The 24,348-nt window shown below is 50.5% G+C and overlaps 1 protein-coding gene across 1 annotated transcript in view; it reads left to right on the forward strand.

The window, feature by feature from the left end:
• Positions 1–1,374: 1,374 nt before the first annotated feature.
• The window catches only part of UBASH3B (ubiquitin associated and SH3 domain containing B), a gene marked incomplete at both ends in the record, with an annotated part of 60,712 nt that continues 37,738 nt past the window's right edge, over positions 1,375–24,348 (forward strand). Inside the window, one exon of the mRNA XM_084274846.1 lies at positions 1,375–1,535. Coding sequence (XP_084130972.1) covers positions 1,375–1,535 — 161 coding nt within the window. The remainder of the gene's footprint in view (positions 1,536–24,348) is intronic.

The raw sequence follows: 24,348 nt of genomic DNA on the forward strand, positions 1-24,348 counted from the left end.
TGTAGCTCGGGGGAGCTGATGGCAGCGTGCGGCCCTTTCCCATCACCCCTTCAGATAAAGCAGCAGAAAGCTATCCGCCAGGGGAGGGGAATGAGTGGGTAGCTAGGAGGGGATATTTCTCACCTCCTCATCTCTGTTTGTTTTCCCTAACGCTAGCAATAATAGATGTGGTGATAGCTTTGCCATTGCCAACGCCGCTTTCCTTCCCCAACATAAACTATTGTACTTCTGAAAAACACCGCTCGATGCTTCTTCTTTATTCCTGGGACTGGAAGTTCACGCTGCTCTCCACGGCTGGGAAGATCAGCAGTGGCATCTGCTCATCCTGAGAAGCAGAGAGGAAAGGGGAGAGGCGGTGGGGTGTGCGGTGGAGGAAGGAAGAAAAAAAAGCCAGGGAAGAAGGATGCCTCTCAACATGTATAATCCCCTTGGTTTACATACCGGACTGAAATCCAAACTGAAATCCGGTGAGGAAGAAAGCTGCAGTATTTGTCCCACCCAGCCCATAGGAACCCAGCGGCTTTTGCGTGGGAGGCGAGCAGGGGAGAGGAGCTGTGTCACAGCTGACCGTGCACGGGGAAGGGCCGTAGCCCGAGCCAGGGCCTGGGGAGCGATGAGAATGATGCAGAAACACAGCATCGGCCCCGGGAGGGGGGAAAGAGGAGGGTGGGTGTAATATTTTGGAGCGCTTTTGCCTCTAACCGCGCCGACTTTAACCACCAAGTGCTACCACATCAAAGCGGCGTCAAGTGGCGGACGGAGCCCCTCACGTCGCAGTGTTTTCACGCCGAGCACCGGGTCCGTGTCACCCCCCCTCCCAATCCCCGCTCTCTCTCCCGCAGAGCCATGTCAGCCCCGCGCAGGGCTTCTTCCTCCAAAAAAACACCCCAAAATAACCGTGCACGTGCGTGCGTTTGTTCCAAGGAAGCCTCATCCGCTCCCGCAGCGGCCCCGCTCAGCGCATCCCCCCCCCCAACCCCGTTCCATCCCTCCCTCCGCACCGCTCGCCGCCTCCCCCCGCGGAGGGTGGGTACCCCAAGCCCCCCGAAGTCGGCGTGGGGCCGGGGCTGCCGCTCCGCGCCGGGGCTGCACCCGCCCTCCCGGAGGCGGCTTTAAGAGCGGGGGCGGGCTGCGCGGGGCCGCGGCGCGGGTGGCTTCTCCTCCTCGCTGCTCCTCCGCCGAGTCGCCGGTGGCGGCGTGGGCTGCGCGGGGCGCGCACGTGTGGCGGCGGCCGGGGCCGCGGGTGGGCGCGGCGCGGCGGGGCGGGGGACGGGGAGAGGGGGGCGGCGGCGGCTGCGGCCCTGCCCCGGCCCCCGGCGGGGCGCTGGGCGCTGCGGGTGTGCATGGCCCTGCGCGGGCGGCGATGGCTGCGTGATGGCCCAGCGCGGGCAGCCCGCACCGCACGCCATGGCTGCCAAAGAGGAGCTGTACAGCAAAGTCATCCCCCGGCGGAACCGGCAGCACCGCGCGGGGACCATCAAACATGGCTCGTCGCTGGAGATCCTGCTGTCGATGGGCTTCCCCAAAGCCCGGGCGTAAGTCGCCGCACGGCCCCTTTTTTTTCCTCCCCCCCCCCCCCCCAACCCCGCGGCTCTTCCCCCTTTCGTTTTACGGCGGCGAGAAGCGACGGGCGCCTTTCTGCTCCGCCGCTCCAGACGGCCGCGGGCAGGCGGCGCGGCACGGCACGGAGCCGGGCCGGCGGGAGGGAGGGAGCTCCGGCCGCCGGGGGATGCGAGCGGCGGAGGGGGGGATGCGCTCCCGGGGCGGCGCGGCCGAGGATGCTGCGCGGGCCGAGGGATGCGCCGGGTCGCGTCTCCCGGCGGCCGCAGCAGCCAAGGCAGGAGCGCCGGCCCGGCTCCGGAGGGCGAGCTACCGGGGATGGGGCGGGGGGGGTTAAGGGGGGGCGCGGCAGGAGCCGTCCCGGGGCGCAGCGCGGAGCCGGGGTGCTGAAGGACCCGGAGCAGCCCTCCTGCACTGCCCGCAAAGTTTGGCATGGGCAGGGAGGCGATTTCTTGCACCGCCGGTTGCAGTCGGAGCCCTTCGCCCCCGTGCCCGGATAATAGGTAGCCTTTGGCGCAATTACCCGGGCTAACTCGGTCGCCCGGGAGATGTTTCTTTCATCCCTGTACAAGTCAACCGAAAAGGAACAGAGCAATAGGAGAAAATATCCGTAGTCCAAAGCGACAGGGTTCTCTTGCCCGATTTAGCAATGCCCCGGTGTACTCTCCCTGCATGTCCTTACGCTTTAAATTAATTAGGCAGCAACCTAATGATAACTTCATAATGGCTCTCCCAGTTTTAAACGTAGTGACTCCTGAAGTGGGACCGTGTGCTTTAGGGCGCAGGTAAAACCAGTGGGGGTTTGGGCAATGCCCTGATCTGCTTAAGTTTTCCTTTTGCCCTCGATATCCATCAGGACTTGGTGGTTCTGTCCCAGTGCAGGGTTTATTTACAAACACACACATGCAGTTTTAAGGTCGTGTGTCACCCCTGAATTCATGAGCTTGCAGTGGATGCCCAAGCACATACAGGAAATCCAATGTGTGTTTGCCATTGTCCTACTTAGCTCTCCTTATGCCTACCAGTAGCTCCCTGTCAAAATCAGCGTACGGCACTTACAGACAGAGCCTGCAAAGGCAGCCGGGTGACTTCATGCTCTGCTCATTTGGAAGAAGCAGATGTGCATCTTCCAGCGTAGCTAGAGAAAAAAACCAGCTCAATACCCTGAATGAAACTAGTGATAACCTGTACAACAGTGCCATCAAGGCTGACAAGGCAGCATCAGTCGTAGAGAACCGTTAGCTGAGGAACCGGTCCCTGTTCTAACCCAAGAATATGCCAATGTGGGACAAAAATGGACCCAGAGCTTCATCACACAAGATACGCAAGGTTAAACACTGAGAGCAAGCCAGGGAAAGGGGTAGAAGAGCCCTGATTGCAAGAAGTACTCACTGCAAATAGTAAAACCAACCAGCCAGGTAAAACTGTCTGGAGAGTAAGTTCAAGATACTGTGATAACACTCTGTTTGCCCAATGCTGTGGCTGCCTGCTGGGAGGGGCACACTTTACTGGTCCGAGGGGGCAGCTGAGTGAGAAATACTGCAAGTAATTTGTCATTAAAACTCAGATAAGAAGCAGAGTGGAAATAAAACCAGGCGACTGAGTACTGGCACAGAGGGCCCAAGGTGAGCACACAGGTCAGAAGCATGGGAGGTGGGATGGCCACGGCTGAAGGACATTCATTCCCTAAAGGTCACTACTGCCCAGAACCTGCTGTTTAACCCAGAGTGTATTACCCTGCAGGTGCAAGCCAGAGGGATTTCCCAGTTGCCGAGGAGGCAAAAGCACCCCGTCTCCCAAAGGCATCCTTGAGAAGTAGCTTTAGACTAAAGCCCTTTTGAGCCTTTTCCCAAAACTCTCCTGCCTGTTTCCTACCCCAGTACCACACTTAGAGCAGGAGACAGAGGGATTTCGGATCTCTGCCTGTAGAACCCACGTACAGACACAAGCCAGGCTGATGCTTAGAAGTGGTGACCATCTGTTTGGGTGGCTTATGCAAAAACAAAGCTCTGAGTTGTCAGACTAGTCTGTCAGGCATGTCACAAACTGCCATCACTGTTGGCATCAGCAGCCTTGAAGCATCTCACTAGAGCTGGGGGGCTTGGCTGGGGCAAGGGACAGTGGGGAAAGAGACACAGAAGCTCCCTGGAGATCATGTGAGTGCTGTTTTTGGATGTGGTATCAAGATGGTATCGAGATCCTGGGGAGGACTCATGTAGCCTAACTTGCAGCTTGAGTAACTTCACCTACCTCACGCCCCTACCCCTACCTGGTCAGCTTTTGCCTCTTCAGAACTGAAACTGTTAATTATCTGACAATACTTCTCGGCGCTGACAGGCTTTACCAGCAGTAAGAGCTCAGATGGCCAGGACGGCCCTGAGCTTGCACTGCTGACAGGAGCTGGGGTTTCTCACGTTAAATTTATTTTCCTGGTTCTGGGTTACACCAGGCAAGCCACTTCCACCCCATGTATGCTAAAATAATCAAAGGCAAAAGACAAAATATGATTTTCCAAGTATTACTGGATGGTTAGCATTAACTAGCTCAGGTAAAGGGAGAAAATTAGACGAGCCAGGCTGAAACCAGTAGTGAGGATGCCACAGGCATTTGCGCTTCAGGTATCAAATGCAAAACTGCCACATGGGCCTTTTGCTCAAATCAATTAAATGAGCCTTTATTTGCCCATCCTGCACGTGGCTTTTGGGGTAGAGGGTCCATCAGAGAAGGACGTCTCCTTCCTTTCAGAGCTAAGGTAAATCGAAAGCAGCTATTGAAATAACAGAGCTCCGCTGATGGCCAAATCCCACCAAGGAAAAAAGCTTCCAGGCTGAAACCCTGGAGGTTGCTCCCCAGTTTCCCTCTAAATCCTTGTCAGCTGAGCTGCCCTGGATGACATGGGGATGCGGCGATGTACAAAGCACCTTTGGATGCTGGCGGATGGCAATTGCTCAAACTGCTGCAGCATGTCATCGCTTTGGACTATTACTGCAAAGAGCTGTTCTGTTCTGGGTTTAGTGTTTCTTTCTCTTGTCAGCACACAATCATTACTCTTTTATTTTGCAATTAGCCTGTTAAATTACATGCTGTCTAGTCAGGCAGGAGGAGGCCGTCCCTATCCCAAGGAGTTCCAGATTTAAAGAAGGAAAGCAGGCAAAGGTGATGCTTGGTTTTTTTCAGGGTGGGAAAAAGCCTTCAACCAAACTTAAGTAATGGGACCTAACACAGGGGCAAGCAGTTGAAACCCTCTAGTCTACATGGTGCAGAAAACAGTGATTCACAGTTCTAAAAGCTTCACATGAGGATTTAAACTCCTCCAATACATCCTTGAAACCAGAACATTAAAATTTTGGTATGAGGAAAAGATCCTGTTTTCATTCTGGCTGTCCATATGGGCACAGATATATATACATTTATAACATTTAAAGCGTTACTTGAGTTTCTGTGCACAACAAGCCACAGCCCCAAGGTACCGATTCAGAGGAGATCCAGACCTAGAAAAATGAAGATAATTCTCTGGCCCCTGCAGTTACTCCAACTGAGTAAATCACTGTCCCTAAGCAGAGCACTTAAATTGTGTGGTAAGTGTAAGAAACAAGCGTTGTTCTTGTGACATGGGTGACAAAGCTTTCCAAAACTGACCTCAGGTTCCTTCCCATCCTCCCAGCCTGGGAAAAGGGGGACCATCTTCTACAGACAGGGGTGTAACATTGGTTCGATGTGTAATGCTGTGTTCCTGGGTGGGTCTACTGATGCTAGACATCACTGAGGACACTTCTCCCTCCTACAAATGGGAGAGTCAGAAACATCATATGATTTACCGTGAATTGACTTCACTGCTTCCCCTACACTGCATGCATTTCCCACCACAGACCACCTGGGATTAACACTGTGTTCATGGGCATGAAGAGGGGTTAATTCACAGTGCCTGTGCCACACATTTCCCCTGGTCCTGGATAGAACCGAGCCAGTCCACTTTCCATTTGCTTTCTCAGTAGCTATGAGAATCCTGGAGCATTAGGAATTGCATTATTCTCAAAGAAAAGAAGCTCTGAACCAGTTTACAAATAGTAAAATCTTCTCTTCTGTTTTGAAAATGTTTTGTAGGCTGCTAAAATATGTTTTGCCTAGTAACAGACTTAGCAACATCGCAGTGTTTCAGCCCAGAAGGGCTGTGAAGTCTCTCGTTCCTCTAGGGTTTGAGCTGGATTTGGGAAAATACTACATGGAAAAAAAAGCAGTGTAGATAATCTCTTGGTTTTGAAGTGGTTTCCATCCCTCCACAGCCTTGTCTTCAGGGTATTAGTTTTCTGCAAATGCTCTTGGCTGAAAGTCAGGCTGCTAGAAGGGACCAGCCCACAGCCTAGACATCCCGTAAGTCCCACTTAAGCCTGAGCTTTAGATGGGTTTCTGTGTTTCACGGTGACTTTGCACTGGCCCAGGGTATGGAGGGATGCCCCATCCCAAGCGAGGAAGCAGAGGGACAGAAGTGTTTCTTGAAGCGATGGTTCAGGATTGAAGGTGGATTTCCAAGTTTGTTAACAGCACTGGAGGAAATCTTCAGCTACTGAAGAGAAAATCCAGGTGGTGGTGTAGCCACAAGGTCTGAAGCAGAAGCTTGCCCTGATGCCCTGTCTGTACCCATCATCCAAGACTGCAGGCTTGGGCTTGGACAGAGCCACTGGACTATGCAGTAGAGAAACTGTCTCAGTGAGACACATCCATTTCCAGTACTGTGTCTCAGCTGTCAGACAGATGGATGTTTCTATGCAGCAGCTTTGTAGGAAGGGCTTGTGACCCACTGACACCCTGCAGATAATGTCAGAGGAAGAACTTGCTAGAGGTGGGCCCTTTGGTGGGATCACTTGGACAAGACCTGCTTCCCCTGCTGTGACCCCCCCCTTTCGATGTGCCTGCCAAAGCTTTGGCAGGGGGGTTGTGAGGGGGGAAGCGGGCAGGTCCCTGACCACAGCAGGGTTTAACGGATGAGATTCTGCGCTGTAACTTGAGCAACAGTTTGAGCAATTAACCGGCCTGGTTCGTGTATTGCAGCTCCCAGGTCCAGCACTGAGGCCTCCGAGTGATCCCGTACATCTGGGCTGGAAGGGACCCAGCAGGTCTGCGTGGCGGGGACGCTGCACTTGAGTCAGCAGCAGCCAGGGAGCTGCACTGGAGGAAGGCTCGAGCAGACGTAGGCTCGGCACCGAGTCCCATGCCTGCTCTGCACAGGGATTATTTGCTTCTTGTTCACTGGCTTTATTGCAGTTTTCTGCCACGGGACTGAGAGGTGGTGACTGCAGCGTCCAGGCTGTTACGTGACAGCAGCTCTGTTGTCTGTGGTGTGGGGGAGGTCTCTATCAGACAGTTCCTTAATTTAAAGATCTAAAGTGATAAAACGTGGCGGGCTTACCGTTTCCACTGCAGAGCCTGGAAACTGAGGCATGGAGAAGTTCAGATATATGTATGTCAGATCTGTAGTTAGGCTGGCCCTTGCGCCTAAATCAGTACGAGCTGCAGTCTGCTAGGTTAATCACAAGACTCAGATATCTGGTCTAAGTAGGACATCTATTTCCGTGACACTGTATGAAATTCTGAGATGGAGAGAGAGAGACCTTCTCTTATCAGAGGCTAAAGAAGTCACTCCTGTGATAAGATCACGCTCTGCAATGATATGGGCAGCCGTAGCACTCCATATTACCTCGGTGATTCAGGGCATGGCATACATAACTCCCATTAATGACATCTGATACACTGGAGAAGCGGAACAATCAGATATTCAGGTCTGATACAGACAGAGAAAATGCTTTGGCCATAAACACTGAGAAAATTGTTGAAGGACAGAGCATCCCTACACAGAGATTGCTCACGGTAGAGCCAAGGTCAGTGAGTCACTGCAGTACTTGCTGTGTAAGTGCTAGAGCTGCCCAGAAAGCAAGCTCGCACGTGTTCAGGGAGCAAAAAACCAACCCAGCTTTATAGTGCCTTCACCCACTGTGCTTCACTGGGATCCCATACTGGAATGTCTGAGTAGCATCCCCGTAGGCAGTGAGTTCCCATGTCAGTGTAAGTCAGCCAGAAGACAGCAATTCCTGTGTTTCTGAGGAGTGTTTGTCAGGGCTCCCTGACTTTGGCAAACACCATACGCACTGTCAGAAAGTTCCCTGGTCTTCATTGGTTTCGGTATGAGAATGGCATTGTGACAAGAAGACATTTGCTTCTGCTTCTGTCTCTGTGATGTTTGTTTTATTTTTTGGTCTTGGAGCGAAGGTCCTGAGCTTCATCCTACCATCTACACTAGCAAGGAGAGGAGCTTCAGAAAGTGCAGCCAGACCCCACACGTCACACACAGAGCCTGAAAAATGACTTTGCGCCTTCCATGTCAGAACCCCATGAAGTGAATAGCTTGATCCTTAGCACACAGTTCCCTCTCAAGCTACGTATCGGTTTCAGGGGATGCAGATACCAATGTTATCTTTTCCTTCTCTGTCCCTTCTTCTCTCTCACTCACTTACAGACCTGATAGTGCTGTCAGGAGCCAGTGTAAATTTACCAACGAGATTCTCAAGACAAAGACTCAGTCAAGACGCTCATGATTCCAGATATCCAGCATGGACTATCTGAACAGAGCCTTGTTTGCATAAAATGCTGATTATTCTCCCGCCTTGGTGGCAGTGGCAGTGTGTTGGCCCGTTTCTGTGGCATTTCCTTATAAAGCCCTCTGGAAGTTTACCCCTAGATTACCACTGCCACTTTGCTATGCAAGAGCCTGTGCTCAAACGGTGCTGCCAGCCCGCGGGACCTCCTGAATAAATACACTGACAGAAGCTGGAGGGGAGAATGGGGGGCAGTCCTGCTCCCTGAAAGATCACGAGCAAAAGTTTCAGGGGAAAAAAATAAGCAAGTATCAGATTTGGTGCTAAAAGTCATGGGCTGACCCTGCCGTCTCCTGACGAGAGTTGGGTTTTTACGTTGCCTTTGAAGGTGGAACTCAGACTGCCGAGCCTTGCTCACACTTGGAAACGTTGCCCTAGGTTTTAACTGGCGCTCGTAGTGGATTCACAGCATGTGCTCTGCAACTGCAGAAAGAATAGAGACATCCGTGTGTGTGTCTGTACTGCACCAGTCTAATTATCCTCAACAAGCAGAGTCATCAAAAGAGCTGTAGTTCAGCAGCTGACAGTGTTTTGGATTCCATCACCAAGGCTCGCTGTGGGCTTTGTGCGTTACAATGGGGAGCGACACAGCGCCTGTGTCTTACTCACCCCCTACATAAACAGGCCGGAAAAGGACAGGCCTTGGCTTTGCTCGGCATTATTCTGTCCCCGACGCATCCTACGTGCACAAAGAGTGGACCTAGAGAGCAGGGTAAAGCGGGGAGGGGAAAAAAACAGCAGCAAGGACTAATGGGACGGGTTGAGGGAATTGCTGAAGTCACCACAGCAAAGCAGTGGGCAACCACAGTGGTTTGGACATCTTGTACCTCTTGTCTATGTTCAGAAGCCACAGGTGCTGCCCTTTCAAGTCCTCCTGAAGCTCTGACAAGCACCAACAGCCATAGGTGCTCTGTAAGGCACCTCTGAAACACCCACCGCTCCCAGTGTGCAGCTAAGGGCTGTCGGTCTCGCGTTCCGACAGAGCAGGAGTCACGACTCCTCTGTTCCCCGGGAAGCCTCAGCCTTCCCTTCGTTTTCCCCCACAAGGATTCCCAGAAGGATAAAGGTAGTCACGGAGAGCAGAGCTGCACGTGCAGGTACAACAGCATCCTGGTGGATAATGTCAGGACCTGAGCAGTTTCTGTCACCCAGGAAAAAACCTGCCAGCATAAAACCGAAACAGAAAGCCAGCCATTCCAAACTGGAACCCGGAAGGAGTGATGGGAGATGCCTTTGATGTCTTTCCCTTCCCCAGATACACACCAGACTCAAGTCCTTGGGACTGAAGTCTCGGGAATACCTCACAGGCCAGTCCCCGTCAGCAGGAGATCAGGATGAAGATGCTAGTGGGGGGTTATATGGGGGGTCAAGCTGAGCAAAACATTGGGATCTCTCTTCTTCTGTGCTGGAAGCGCTGAGGCATACCCGAAGCTCAGGCATTGGCAAACACCCTGGCCTTTCACAGCCCAACATGGAAAGAGGTTTTAGCTTGCTTTTCACTCATGCCCATCACCCCCCACAGCTATTACCAAACACAAGGCAAGGGCCACTGTTCTTCCTTTCATGCAGGGCTAGCTGGGCCCTGTCATTGGTGATAGTGCAGAATTGATCATTTGTGGTTGGTGACTTTGAAATAATTGCCAGTGTAGAGGTGGATATGTTTCAGAGAGGCTTTTCATCTCCTGATTTGTAAAAATGCCTATTTTCTCTCTCTTCTACCTAGTGAAATACAGCGAGTTCTTAAATGACATAAATCTCATTAGCAGCCTGATTGAGCAAAGCCCTTGAGCAGGTGCTTCTCTTGAATGGCCGAGATGTTTGATATGTTTCTACTGAGCATGAAGGGAGGGGAATGTGTTAAATGGCGTTGGAAATACCTGAAATAGATAAAGCAGTACCGGTTTTCTTCTAAGCAGTTCCTCCTTTTACTGTGAGCGATTGAATCAGTTTCATGACGCAAACTTCCAAGCCCTAAGCTTGTGCTGACATGAGCACATCCCTTCCAGCCCAGGATATTCTGTGATTCTGTGAAATGCTAGCACTGGTTTTCCCTGGCATGGCACCAGTGAGGAGAAGCCTGGTTTTAACACACCACAATCCTGTTGTGCTGTACAAACAGAAAAGCAAAGCATCATCCCTGCTCCTAGAGCTGGCAATCTACAAAGGAGCTAGAAAGAGCAAGGAGAGGCCAGAGTGAGGAAGCAGACAGTATCATCTCCCGCTGACAGGCACTGATCCCAACGCTGCCTCCAAAATCCTTTGCTCCCAGTCGTTACCCATAGTTACAGCGAGTTAGATTGATGGGAGAAATACACAGCTGCATCAGAACAGCACTGTTAGGAACAGCTGCTCTGAAATAAGTATCGTTCCCATTTTATAGGCAGAAAAATTTAAAATGAGACGATATATCCAGTCACTCGATGCCAGAGAGGGCACCTTAATTAACATTTGCCATCCAGTCGAGACAAAGGGCGCTCCAGAATCGCAGGCTGTAAATGGTGTCAATGATGTCCTGCTCCCTTGTTCTACTATTATATTGAATTTATTCTTTGCGATCAATATTTCTTTCTGAGAGTAGCTGCCAAGTCCTAGCAAGTGTCAGATCACAATGTATTACTCATGGATAAGTTGCAGCCAGTTCTCCCAGGCACCGCTCAAAGAAATCTCAAACAAAACAAGAATTGGATCTGGTTTGTAATCACACCAGTCCATGGGCAACAGAAACGAGCCTTGGAATAAATGTAACTTAGAGCTGTACCGTACAAGACACGTTCATATTCCCTTTGCAATCTCTTTGCTCCCCCCATCCCATAGTGTAGCTGTATCATAAATGCATTCGTGTTTCAAAGGGCAAAACCTCCAGTAGCATAAACCAGCCCAGCACCACATAACGCTGCTGGAGTGATACCAGTACACACCCCAGCCGAGGGTCTTACCCAGGAACAGCCTGGCTGCTTTGCCTCTAGAGAAACAGTTTGGGTAATGCCAAGAGCCTGTGCAGAAATAAAAGTCATCACCAAAGCCCCATGGGATTAAAATATCAACCTGGGGTGTTTCTCGCCTGTCTGCGGTGCAAGACCACAGAGCCTTTTAGAATTGGTGAGTCCAGCTCCACACCACAGCATGACCAGTCACGGCTGTGTGCATAGAGTGCCGGAGGCCTCAGCGCTTCCCAGGGCTCGTGCACCTAATGATGTTTTCCCAGGCAGCACAGGTGCAGCCCCTTTCCCGGGTACCCTGATGATTTGGGTCTGAAACACGTCACCCAAGCGCAGCAGGCTTGGGGAAAGGATGAGTCAGGATGGGTCCACAGAGACCCAAATCATGCACGCTCCCTGCAGCGGGCAGGTAGCTTGCACTGAGATGGCATAGGACAGCTGGTGCTGTTTCCTTCCCCTATTGCAGTGATTACAGGCACCCATCCTCTATCCTTGCCTTTAACCCCTCGCTGCTCAGAGCCAGTCCCATCATGTACAGCAGACCTCCTGCCTGGGGTGAGCTGCACGACTGAGACCCCTTACACAAGCCCAAAACCAGCTGTATGGGGGGGATGTTTTTTAAGTCTTGCTTTGGTTTGATAAAAATAGTGCAATTGGGGATGGGCAGGGGGCAGAATATGACCCACTTCCCAGTGGTATTTCCTCTTTTCTCCCTACGGTAAAGTTTTGTACTTGGAAATGGAAAGGTCAGCATTTGTAGGAATTCTCTGTCATCCAGCTTCTCAAAGAAGTTCATGAGATGCCGCCTCTGAGAGAGGAACTAACTTCCAACGGAGGCCCTGACTTCCGCCACTTCCTGCCCCAAAGCTGCTGATCCTGGTCAGGATCAAAAGATTTTAAGCCCTTGGGAATTCCAAGGGGGAGAACACCATGTCCAAAGTGCACGGTGTGCCCGGGGGTTGGTTTGATTCCCCTGTGGCTCCCCACATTTGGCAGCTGCCGTTTGCAGAAGGCTTTAGCTCCTCCAAAAGCACACTGCACGGAGAGGAACTGCTGCTCGTGCGGCACCCGTGGGGTTTGGGCTGAGGCTGCGTTTTAGCAAGACAAGAAACGTGTCTCTCCAGGCCTCTCGTGTGAGTCAGCCTCACCAAGGGCGCTGGGCAGCCTGCTGCGATCCTTTTCCTCTTCTCCTAGGAGACTCCGGTGACCAGCTGCCCGTTTCTCTGCTTGTGCTTGGTGTTTAGATAGGCCCATCTGCTGCACAGGGAACTTTAAAAGGGCAGAGCTGACACCACCCAGCTAAAATGTGATGCTGGGTGGGTAAAAATGGATAGGCCTTGTAGGATGACACGGAAACGGGCTGCAGGAGCTGTTACTGCTGCCACCGCCTCCTTTCACCCATAGGAGCTCACTGAGGTGTCACATCACCCCAGCCCTTCCCGACGGCCACTGTGGTGGTATGGGTGTGGGAGGGGTTGAGGGCAGCATATCCCAGAGCCTGCCACCCAATGCGAGCACCTAACACCCCTATTACTTACTTAACCCTGCCTGGGCGGGGGGGTGGGTAGTGGGGAGAACATGGTCACTAGTGTCTGTTTATCATTCTGACAGCTAAAGGTCAGTGGGAAGCATTATCAGATCTAACAGGAAGCTCAAGCGAGCAGCGCAGCGAGAGCTGGTGCAGAGCAGCCTGCCCAGCAGCCCGGCTGCTGGCTTAGGAGAAGAAACATCTGCATCGGTTCCTCGCAGCACAGCTTCAAGGGCAAGGGGCTCCTTTCTTGTGGCTTCAGGTGCCCATTGTTGGAGGGGTGCAGCAACTCCCTGTCTCACAGGTGTGTCAGAGGGTAAATAGGTTAAAGATTGGGAACATAAAGGGTGAGCTGATATATATATATAAATATAGAAATAAATATGTCAATAAATATCAAGGGGTGGTATTGATGGGGCACGGGGGTTGTATATGGACCATGAAAAGGGCATGATTCCCACCCCGTTCTCCCCAGATCACCAAAGTAAATTAAAAAACCCCAACCCAAACCAAGAAACATTGCTTAGCACAAGGGAGAAAGCTGTGTTTCTGGGTTTTGGTGTGGGTTTTTATCCTGGCGGACAAGAGTTGGTTCACCAGAAGAAGCCAACCCTGGAACCCCAGTGCTTTGCTACATCTGGAAGCCAAGCCCTTTTCAGAGGTCCAAAACAGATGACCTAAAGTCAGCAACCACTGTGGAGAATCTTGACTAACTGGTGCTCAGTGTCCCTGCAAATTAAACACCCTGCAACGAGCATAAAAGCATTACAAGGTGTTTGCCCAAGGACAGAAGGAGTCTCTTGCAGTGCTGGGTTTAGATCTCGGTAATTCAAACTCACTGTCAGACCATAACTAACACTAAAATGCACTCTTAGGTGGCACTTGGGTGTGATTCTAGGCATCTAGCCCAACTTTCCACCTACGAAATACTACTTCAGTTCTGCTGCACCATATCCCCAGGTCTTACAGGACCTTTGATGTGACTTTCATGTCAGCAAGAGACATGAAATGTTGTGGTTTCATAGGTAGGGCGTAAGTAATGTTAAGCACGGAATCCTTTCTCCATGATGCTTCACCTCTCCCTGACTTGCCACCCGTTAGTTCTGAGTGTCAGGAACAACTCAGTTTATTTGTGGAGTATCTCTCTAATCACAGAAGAAGTATTTGAAGCAGTTGAACAATTTGGATGAGGTTATGCAAATGGGATTGAATGTTGTGACTAGATAATTGTCCCTTTGCTTCGAGGTATGCGTCAAAGCCGAGAAGAGTTTTCAGCTGGAATGAAACAATCCTGAGAACGGGGGCTTTTTTGTTATTGTTACCGGCAGTTGGTGTGAAAACAATTGGCAAATCCTAGAAGCATCCCAACTACACCCTGCAAGGCCTGGGCAGAGTTGTTGCCAGTGATGAGGAGTGGTTTAAGGTATGCCTGAGTGTATGAACACGCCCGTGGCTTTCGAGGTGTGAGGCAGCTCCGGGCTGTGCAGCAGCACGCCAGGCAGAGGGAAGGGCATCCTTTGATCTGTGTGCTCCCAGGAACCACGCTGGCTGCCCCAGCCTGCCCCGCCGAACCCCACCTTCAGGGAGGCAACCGGGAGGAATTTAGGGGCCAATCTGGCAAAGGATTCAAACGTGATGCTGAAGTTCAAATGCATCCGTGAGGCTGTTGGGTTTAACTGGGATTACTCAGGCGTGTAAACGCACGACAAGCTCGTGGCCTTTGAAATGATTTGGGGTTTAAACCCTGTGGCGCAGGGTGGAGCTTTGCTGATGGCCCTTTGCTGTTGCCATTTGCAAACTGCCACCACACATTAGAACATTCATTGGTCATCTGGATTAATCTCTCTCTAATTTCATTTCCTCTGGGGGGGTAATCAAGAAGTGGGGTTTTTCCTTTTACATGTGTATGTGCATCCTGCCTCTTCTGAAAGGTCCGATTCCATTAGTTGGCTCTAACTGTTTGTGTACCCACTGCCCGTGCCCCTGATCTGCTGCTTGCAGAGGAGTGGGGTTTCAGGTACAAGCATCACCCCGTGGTACCTGTGAATGGCTGCCTGCCTGCTGTGGCCTTAGCTGGGCAGAGAAACTCCCAGCAGCTTGCTTTGCCATCAGGAGGGTGAGAAGTGTTATTGCCATCCCCGTTTCACAGACAGGGAAACTGCAAGCACAGAAGGAACAAGCTTCTGTTTTCCAAAGCAGCTTTCAATTTTTCAGTTTCCACCATGCGGAAAGGGGCATGTGTGAGCGCTCACACATCCCAGCCCAGATGCACCACGCTCACCAGCTTTGAAAAACCCTCACACAACTTGAGTAGGAAGCATTCAAAGGCAGCGCCGGCTCTCAGCACGCTGATGCCATGCGATTTGTCCAAAGCCAAACTACCACTCTGGTTTTTTACAGTCTGGTGTGGTGTCTGACACAGTCTGTGAATCCAACAGCTATTTTCAAAGGTGCTTCGGGGCTTTCCAGAAGTATTTAGGCGCACAGACACAGAAATATTCCACCTTGATTCCGCCTATCTTGTTTTTTAAAAGAAAACTCAGGTGCAGTCCTGCCCCATTCCCTATCTAAGACCAGCCCAGGATGGGGTCAGCCACCCCCCCCTCTCGTTCTCAGCCAGCCTCCCAGCACCATCTTGGCTGCTGCCATGTACCATTGAGCACGTTCCTGCCTGGCAGATTTTGCTGTGCATCCGAAATGGTTCTGCTCACACCTGCCGTGGTGTCACACAGCATTAACACCACTCGAGTCAGAAGAAAGAAAAGGCTGGTGTTCTACCTTACTCAGGTTAACCTTTCTTTTTCAGTACTAGTGCTTAAGATCTTCTAACCACGCGGAGGAGGCGAGGGGATCTAAGATGTAGCAGCAGGGCTGTCTCTAAAGATGTAGATTGCATTATAGGAAACGAGAAGCAATAATCAAAGGAAGTTCTTCATTCTCATTATCTGTTCTCACTGTCTGGTTTCTCACAGTAGAGTACTTCTGTGTGCCCAGCACAGCCCCTCTCAATTGTCTTCATTAGTGGCTGGAGCCTGCCTGTGCCTCATCATTGCGGCCTCTGCACAGCCACGATCACCTTCCCCAAGCCAGCATGGATTTTTGCCCTTAAACAACTCATTTTCAAACCCAGAGGAGGAGGCAGCTCCTTTCTCTCCAAAAAAATCAATGGCTGTCAGAGCTTTCTGTTGTCTGGCCTCATTCAGAGCATGCCGGCTCGAAGAAGAATCGCTCCCTCAGACCCAGCAGCCTTTGAATCGTGTGGCAAGCATTGATTTTCCTCCCTCAGTTGTGTGCTAGTGATATCCAAGTCATCTATAAACTACCTTCAGCCAGGAAACGCAATGAGCCTGGCCAGTGAGCTTGGTGTGGCTTCAGCTGGTCAGAACAGGCTGAGAAGAGAACATCTGAGTCTTTGTGGTAATCAGTGGCAATGCACCTCCTACGCTGATGGCTGAATGGGGCCTATTAAGGCATGCAGAGGACATTTAGGTTCCCATTCAGGATTGCTCAGAGCACAGGCTTGTGTCCCATTGGTTTCAGTGAATGGGATGGACTGGGGTAGATAAGTATTTTGCCGTCTCTCTCCCTGTACAAGTGCAGCAGCACCCTGTCAGTGGGGGGGTCATTTCCTCGCTTCGCTTGCATTCGGAATATGCTTCTGGTGCCTTGCCAGGGCAGAAGCACTCCTGACTTTCACCCATCTCCATAATCTTTACAATCCGTAACAGAAGCACAGAGTATCTAGAAGATGGCAGAGGCCCCTTCCTCCACTCAAATGCTGGTACTCAAGTTTGCTCCCTGCTCTGCCTCCCCTACCATCCCGCAGAGCTTGTCATGGCACAGCACGGGGGCAGTTTGTCTCCTGTGTATTTCTGAATCTGGGAAGGGAAGGGCTTCTTCCATCTCTGCAACCCTCCTGCTACTATCTAGCTCACCCAAAACATCTTAAAGTAATTGCCTTGTCTATTTGAATACAGAATACCTATCATGCTGAAAGTCCCTGACACTACTCAGGGCTGGTAGCCGTGAAAATACACAGCAGTATACCTAGTTACTATATATACATACAGGCATATGCACACATTTATATACACATACACAAGCATATGTTCCTATAATATATACAGTGAAGCATTCCGGGTCTGTACAGCTGAAGTTAGGCAGCAATTTGTGCCCAGTGTGTGGTTTTCCTTCTTCCCCCCCTCTCTCTCTACAATACAAACCAATCCCAAACCATGCCATCAGAATTAGCAGTGGACGCCAGGAGAGCTTGTTGGTTCAGAAAAGAGCCTGGAGATCGAGGACAGACACCACTTACAAAAGCCAAATGACACATCCTGACCAGCCCATGAACTGCTGCAGAGGGTCTGCGATTCAAACCAGAAGCAAACTGCGCCCAAGGGGTGGTACTAGAAACACAAACCTGTCCTACAGCATACTAGTTCTGATGAGTTACCTCTTCCCCACCACATTTGTAGGAACTTGGTGCCTGATTAATAGATCCCTATGTTTGCACAACATATTCTGTTAGCGTTTCACCCAGGCTTTCCAAGTTATGGCCTGGAATAACAGCGGGCTGTCAAGGCATAGGACGAGGCTTAAAAAGGACAGGACACTGGGCAAATGGCCCTCGGACCCTTCGTACGATGAACAGGGCTTTGGGGTGGCTGCTGTGTACGTATTGTCTTGCAAGGCCTCGTCCTCTGTGGTTTCATCTAAGAGATGCACCCCACTGCATGGCTGAGCATCTACAGGATGTGAGCCAGTGGTTTCAGGAAATGAACGGGCTGAATTCTGATCACGTCTGCACAAGTGATAAATGAGCAGCCCAAATCCCCTGCTGCCAGTGGGGCTTTTACCACGGGTACCACGCTGGCCCGCGAGGCTGTCAGGGGTGTCAGAAGTCATTCGTCCGTGCTGTAAGGAATAACAGCTTGCCCTTCCCTTAGTGTGCACACATAAAAACATAAGACTTGCACAGCACGTTAGAGGAAAGGTTCATTAAGCTTAATATGCCAGTAAGCAGTTCTGCTCTTTACCTCTGCCAGCCAGCAGCTCGGAAACTTCCTGAGCCAAACTTTGCATTTGGCCCAACGTTCTTGAAAGCCGCCGCTAAGCCAGTCCTGATTTATCTTGCCTTTCCTTAATGCATTTACACTTCAACCTCCACAACACCGTGTGCCAGTAATTTCCACTGCTTGGTAACATGTTATCTTAAAAGAACTTGAGCTTGTACTCAAGCTTATGTCTTAAAGCACAAATGACCTCGACTCTTTTAAGCTCAGATCGCAGGTCGCCTGAATAACCATCTAGATCAAGTGCAGAGGATGCCCACGGCTCCTAAGCTTTTACTTTTGGGGGCTCACTTCAGCACCCCTAGTTATGTGAGAAGCATCCAAACCTGAGCTTAGCAAATTAGATTCAGCAGGAAGGACTGGATTTTACTGACAAAAAAAAAGGCAAACATCTGCCTTCCCGCTCTCCCCAAAAGATAACCTAAGCCCTTTATTCCTCAGCCACTCCTCTGGGTGCTACCTGTATATTCTTCAAATTGATAGCCCTGGGGAAAAGCAGGGGCATGGCAGGCCCTTAGCTCTTTTCAATGCATTTGGCAAAACCAGGTTATTAATCTTAGCCTAAGTTTTGCCAGCACAGAAAGTATTAGATCCGATACCCTTTAATCGTGGCCTCCAACAGCAATTAAACCCAGAGCTGATCAGGGCTGGGCACATGCTTGCTGTAGCTCTGTCAAGTACTGCACTGAGGCCACGAGCACCTCACAGAGGGGTTTCAAAGATGATACAGCAAGTTCTGACTTGTAATCAGATCATAGTGAAATGGGTTTGCAAGCCTCCTCCTAATGGTTTTTGAAGGGAACAGAACCAAGGATGCAAGTTCCTGCAGGAGTGCAGACGAACAAGAAAGAGCCTGGTAGCTACTATTTAGCTGCATTCCCCCATAATGGGAAGCAAAAAGGCATCCAGTCAAGTGGGAAATCCCCCTGCTCCCTTCCAGATTAAAAAATGAGCTTAAAGTTTCAGTGTGAGAATCCTGTCTCCTGCCTGCTGCCTGGTATTCCCCTGTTCTCCAGCCTGCAGCCAGGGCTGTGGAATGCTTTGGTATTCAAGTCTTCATCACTCAGCCTAAGCTGGACACCCCAGTAATTAGTCAGCAAGGACAGGAGCATCATCAGGCAAAGCAGTCAGTCGTGTTTCTTCTCCAAGCCAGCTCTGGGATGAGCAGAATTACAAACCAGTGTATGGAACCACCTTAGAGTGGGATTTAAGCAATATAACTGCCATGATTCTTAGCTGAGTTTGCTACCAGATGGATAAACATTAACTGAACAGGGTTGGGGGGGGGGAATGCTTGCATAGAAATAGTTGGATGTGAGGTCTGCCTGGTTTATCCAGAAGAAGGTACCCTGGTGTGAGTTTACATCTGCACAGCCACGAAACTGGAAGGACCTCCAAATGTGTCCTGCAGTTAACACAGCCTACCATCTGAACCAGGGCCAAGCTGTGGAATCGCTGGGATCCCTGCCACTCGATTTCCTGCAGCTGAATGGAAAGGTCACAGCCTCTGCGTTTTGTAAGCGACTGAAACTAATAAACAGCTGGGCTGTCTTCTGGTGGCAGGAGAAGGTGTCATTGTACCTGCTACGTGGGTGGGAGAATTCCCGACTTGCCATTGCCTCTCCTGTCTCTTCATTCAACCTGGCTGCCTTATAACAGAGCTTGCTCCAAAAGCTGCTCCTTGTCCCTGTGCAGCGGGCAGCGTGTCTGCAGGAGTGCAAGGAAGGCCACCAAGTCACGCTACAACCACCGGCGACCTCGCTAGCAGCACTTTCACCCCTCTTCCTTCAGAGCTGCAAGAGGGTTTCCCCCAAGGATAGTTTGCAAGAAGAGAAGATGGCCCTTGGCAAAACAGGAGAGACCAAAAGGCTGAGGGAGAAGTTGCAGGGCTCTCAGGTTAAGGACTCTACCCAGAAGAGTGCAGAGGGAAGTCCTGTGACAGCGAAGGCTGAAACCTGCCTGTGTAGTATGAACGAGCCTTTATTCTGCAACCTGATGCACCCCAGGTGCTGGGATTAAACCTAATCCCAGGCAGAATGAAATCTAAAAGTCTGAAAGCCACTGCTGTGCTGCAATCCCAGGGGGCTCTGGATCTCAGGTGAGACCAGAGACTCGGCTGCCCATGGTATGGAAAAAGCATCACGCAAACAGGTTCCCTTTCAGTTCGGGAGCGAAGCTGAGAGTCATGTGAATGACCAAACACTGGGCAGTTCTGTAACAGCCACCTCCCCCCCGCCACAATCACACATCCTGCACACGTCTTGGGCTGGGGGGGGGTGTTGGCAGAGTCTACAGGATATCACAATTTGGGGAAATACCGAAGGGAGAGAATTAGTCCCCTGGGTTCCATTACAGCCTGCAGGTACCACTGCAGATTTCAGCATCGCGGAGCCCGCTCTCCCACATGTTTGTGCAGAGAGATGCTAGATCTCAACATCTGCCATACAAAGCAGCTCCACCTACTAAGAGTGGTTCCACCGACACAACAGTCTTTTATGCAAGAGCCTGAGAGCATTTTACAGTACTGCCAGGCAGGGGTGTTGGGGGGCTGCCCTGTGTGTGCAGAGCAGGGCATCCCACTCTCCATGCCAGACACAGGAGGTGCCTCCCCAAGACCCCGGCTGCTGCCCCTCGGTCCGAGAGCTGCGAATTGCTGCTTCAAGCTTTGCTTTCAGTTCCTTGCCGCCCCTTGAGTCCTAACAGATTTACCCACTCAGTGCCATGTCGGGCAGCTGGATGCCTCCAGGACAGCCCAGGGCTCTGCTAGTTTGTGTGGAAGGGGAATAATTGAAATGAAAATGCTACTGCAGACATGACACCACCTTGTAATGAAAAAGCTCAGTAAAAGAAGGGCTGGTACCCCCTGCTCTACCCACATACACACACACAAGACCTACTCAACACATCTGACCCGCTCCCTCTTTGATGCTAGGAGGTCCCAAGGTGACAAATACTCAGCTTGCTCCATCCCGTCTTCTCTGTTCACACCCTGTGTACTTCAGGGCAAGGATCATGCTTTATCCTGCGAGCAAACAGCAGCCCCAGGCCTGAAGGAAGTTGAAGCATCTCTCTCAACCTGCATAGTTTAGCGTGCCTGAGGAGGCTGGCTGTGAAAGCTCTGGAGAATGGCACACTGGGTTCAGCTCTTAAGCTAACAGAACACACAGAGACAGGAGAAAGCATAGTAAACAACACTGGGTTATTGCTCTTCGTTGAGTAGAGGGTTTGGGGATGTAGGTGGTGTGATTTCCCCTTCCCCCTGCCCCAGTCAAGTCATCGTTTCTTGGCTGCTGGGCTGTGCCGTGTTACAGTGAGAACTGATGGTTTGTTCCTGTGGAAATAGATGGAGCATTCGAAGAAACAACACCCTATTAGTTATGAGCAGATTTAACACCCCTGCAAAGATACCATCTGCCACCCCAGAAAGGGAAATTAAAGCAAGATGCCTGGGATTCAGGCAGCTGCCAGGGTTTGACTGCCTCCCTGCTTTCTGCTCTCCCTCCAAGCACCGACACGTCCTAGGCAGGCAGCAGCAGAAGAGAAAAAAGAGGGTTGAGGTGCTGTGCCATTAAAAGAGCATTTCTGTAACTCCTTGAAAACGAGAAACCGTTGGGTTTGTTTGGGGCTTTGTGTTTGTCACAGATAATTGTCAGGGCTATGATTAGCTCTGCTGCACCGTGTATTTATAGAGGGGAAAACGGTCCTTTAAAGATCAGGATTTTCCCTCTGTTAACAAAATGGTCGTGCCACATGCTGTTTGCTCTTCGCCGAGTCTCTCGGGGCTCGGATGAGCGCAGAGCTCGCAGCACTGCTCAGCTCGCCCCATCGGCGGCACAGGAAGTGGTTCTCTGAGTATTTCCTAGACAACTACGAGAAGGAAGTATTCACCCAGCCGAGAGTCCCCACATGTCACACTCCGGGTTGAGGGAGGGGAGTTACGCTCATACTGGGACACCCGCAGTATATCCCAGCCTGCAGATCAGGGCAGTGCCTGTTCCAGGATGGCTTTATTCTAAGTACAGAAGCAGAAGGAAGGAGCAAGGACCAGGGGGTTTTATGCAAGTCAGATGGGTTCCTGGCTGGCAGAAAGGAGAGACGCGTTGGGTGTCTGCAGAGCCACACGAAAGGACCGGTGTGAGCAGAGGCAGCGTCTGGGTGAAGGAGAGAGGAATGGCACAGGGCTTGATGAGGAACTTTGCATGAATTTAGAAACAGATGTGAGTTTAGACTGTGATGCTTTTCAGTATTTCCATCAGCCCTGCTGTAGCCAGGAACTGATGGATGTGTCTGTGGCACTGCACTGGGACATCACCTGTGCTGCCATGACCTCACAGCACTGGAATGCAGCATCCTACCATGCAGGCACTGAACTCCTTCAGGGGATGGGGAGAGTGATGCCAGCAGCATGAGCACCAGCATCTTCTCCCTCTTCTGGGGGGGTGCTGTCCCTAGCAAACTGTGAGCACAGAAATGACCCACCAAGCTTCTTGGGGGTTTTGGTTCTTTCTCTCTTTTTCAAATCAGTCAACAAAGCATGGTAAGAAAGCAAGCACACCGGCACCAGTCAGGTCTCCTGCCTTTCTGCAAGGTCAAAATGACTGTGAGCCCATATACAACCCCCCCACCTTCAGGATTATAGAAGCCAAATTAATTTTTACAAATGTACTGATATGCTCAACCCATGAAAATCAGAATCTCCTGGAAGTAGCTGGACCAAATTGTGACCAGGCAATGGTCTTTACAGAAAAGGAAGGACAATTACAGAGTCCTGAACTATTCACCATTATTAATGAAAGTCCTAACATGGCTCAGTCAGATGCTTTCATCTCTAATGGGCTTAGATGATTCCAACATGAGATTTTACTGTATATGCTTCTGTTTTTTTCTTCCTTTCTAAATCACGTTCCCATCATTCTGCCACTCACATTCGCACTGAACATTTTGACCTCAGGTCCCTGAATGTATTATTATCTATAAAAAGACAATTCTTGAGACAAAAAGCAACAGCAGCAGACACACGAGAGGCTGCTTTTTTTTTCCCCTTCTAACATTCGTCGAGCGGGACAGGAAAATTACCTTGTTCCTTGTTCTCTCACTGAATCACTGTGTTCTAAGTTTAGCTTCTAAACCCATTCGTGCCAAGACTCTCTCTCTGTTAATAAGGGCAACGACTACCTGAGACAGCAGCATAGAGTCAGACCCACCGAGCACTGTCAAGCACTCCGAAATTCCCAGGGAACAGGGTGCAGGAGTAACACTTGCCTTCAGATTATGGAAAATTCAGATTTATCCCTAAGCAAAACTCTGCCCCTGTAAGTCATTAAACATGTAACTGCAATACAGACCCACTTAAATTAATACCTAAATTATTTGTAGTCGTGTGTGGGAGGCGGGTGGGTGATGAAGTTGATACTCGGTGGTTAGAGCAGCCTTTAGCCTTTACGTTTCTCCCCGCTGTTCGCACAAGCTCGGGGGCTGGGGGGTTTTTTTGGTCTCTCCACCTTCTCCAGTGCAGACAATTGAGCTGGCTTTGAGTAAACTTTTTTTTTTGGGGGGGTTGTGCGAGTTTGTTTATGCACCTTGAACATGTCAGTTTGCAATAACAGAAAAGCAGCTTCGCCGCCGGTGAGGTGATGAGAGGCCCGGAAGGGCTCCTCATGCTTCTGTAGGCTTGCCAGGCCCTCAGCTTCTAGACGTCTTATTTAAGGGTTACAACATACCATTTCCATGGGATCCTAGTGGCCTTTTCTCATCAAAATTCATCTGCCCATGACCGAAACTCAAAAGCCATCCCTCAGCCTGAATTACAGCCCTGTGAATGTTCCCTAATAAACCCAAAATTCAACGCTGGTTTCCCTCCCCATCAATCACACATCTAATCACCGTGGTACCCAGGTACCAGCGTTCCCACTGCAGGAGGCAAAGCAAATTACATAAACCTCAAGAGTGACTTGTCCCTTTTGCCACCCTTTTTTTGCCATCTGTTTCCTCTTACAGAAGCTGCTGGATAATATAACAGACAACTTGGCCTTTTTAACAACAACTACAACAAAAAAATAGCCAATGATTTTCAGTATGAATAGGATTTAGTTTCAGAGTGAAGCAGGATACTAGCAGTTCTAGATGATGAAGTGATGGTTCACTGATCAGAAAAGTTCTTACAGGCTCAAAAAATACAGTTGTGCTTGACTTAGGTCTGGATTGAGAAGCAAATACAGAGACTCATGCACTGAGGAGAAGACGCAGGCACCGACAGCTTGAAAGCTGGGTAGATCATTCCTGTAAAGGGCTTTTAATGCACATTTGTGTGCGAGTTGCCTCCCTGAAAGCTGGCATACATTTTCAGCCTTTCTCTGCAGCTGCAATCTGCAGGTCCCTGCACAGCACAGCCCCAGTCAGGTTTGGCTGACTGGACGGGAAAATTGCACATCACTTTAAGAACAATTTCTCAAGTCAATGAGAAAAATCTACTGAAGCTTTGGAAAAGCTGGCATTTTTAAGGAGCTGGAGCTTACACACAGCACATACACGTGTTGTACAGCCACTTGGTCTGTCCTCACAGACCTTTAGATGCCGCAGTACAAGGGGAGAAAATC

This window comes from Gallinula chloropus, assembly GCF_964237585.1.
Source record: "Gallinula chloropus genome assembly, chromosome: 24".
Taxonomy (NCBI): Eukaryota; Metazoa; Chordata; class Aves; order Gruiformes; family Rallidae; genus Gallinula; species Gallinula chloropus.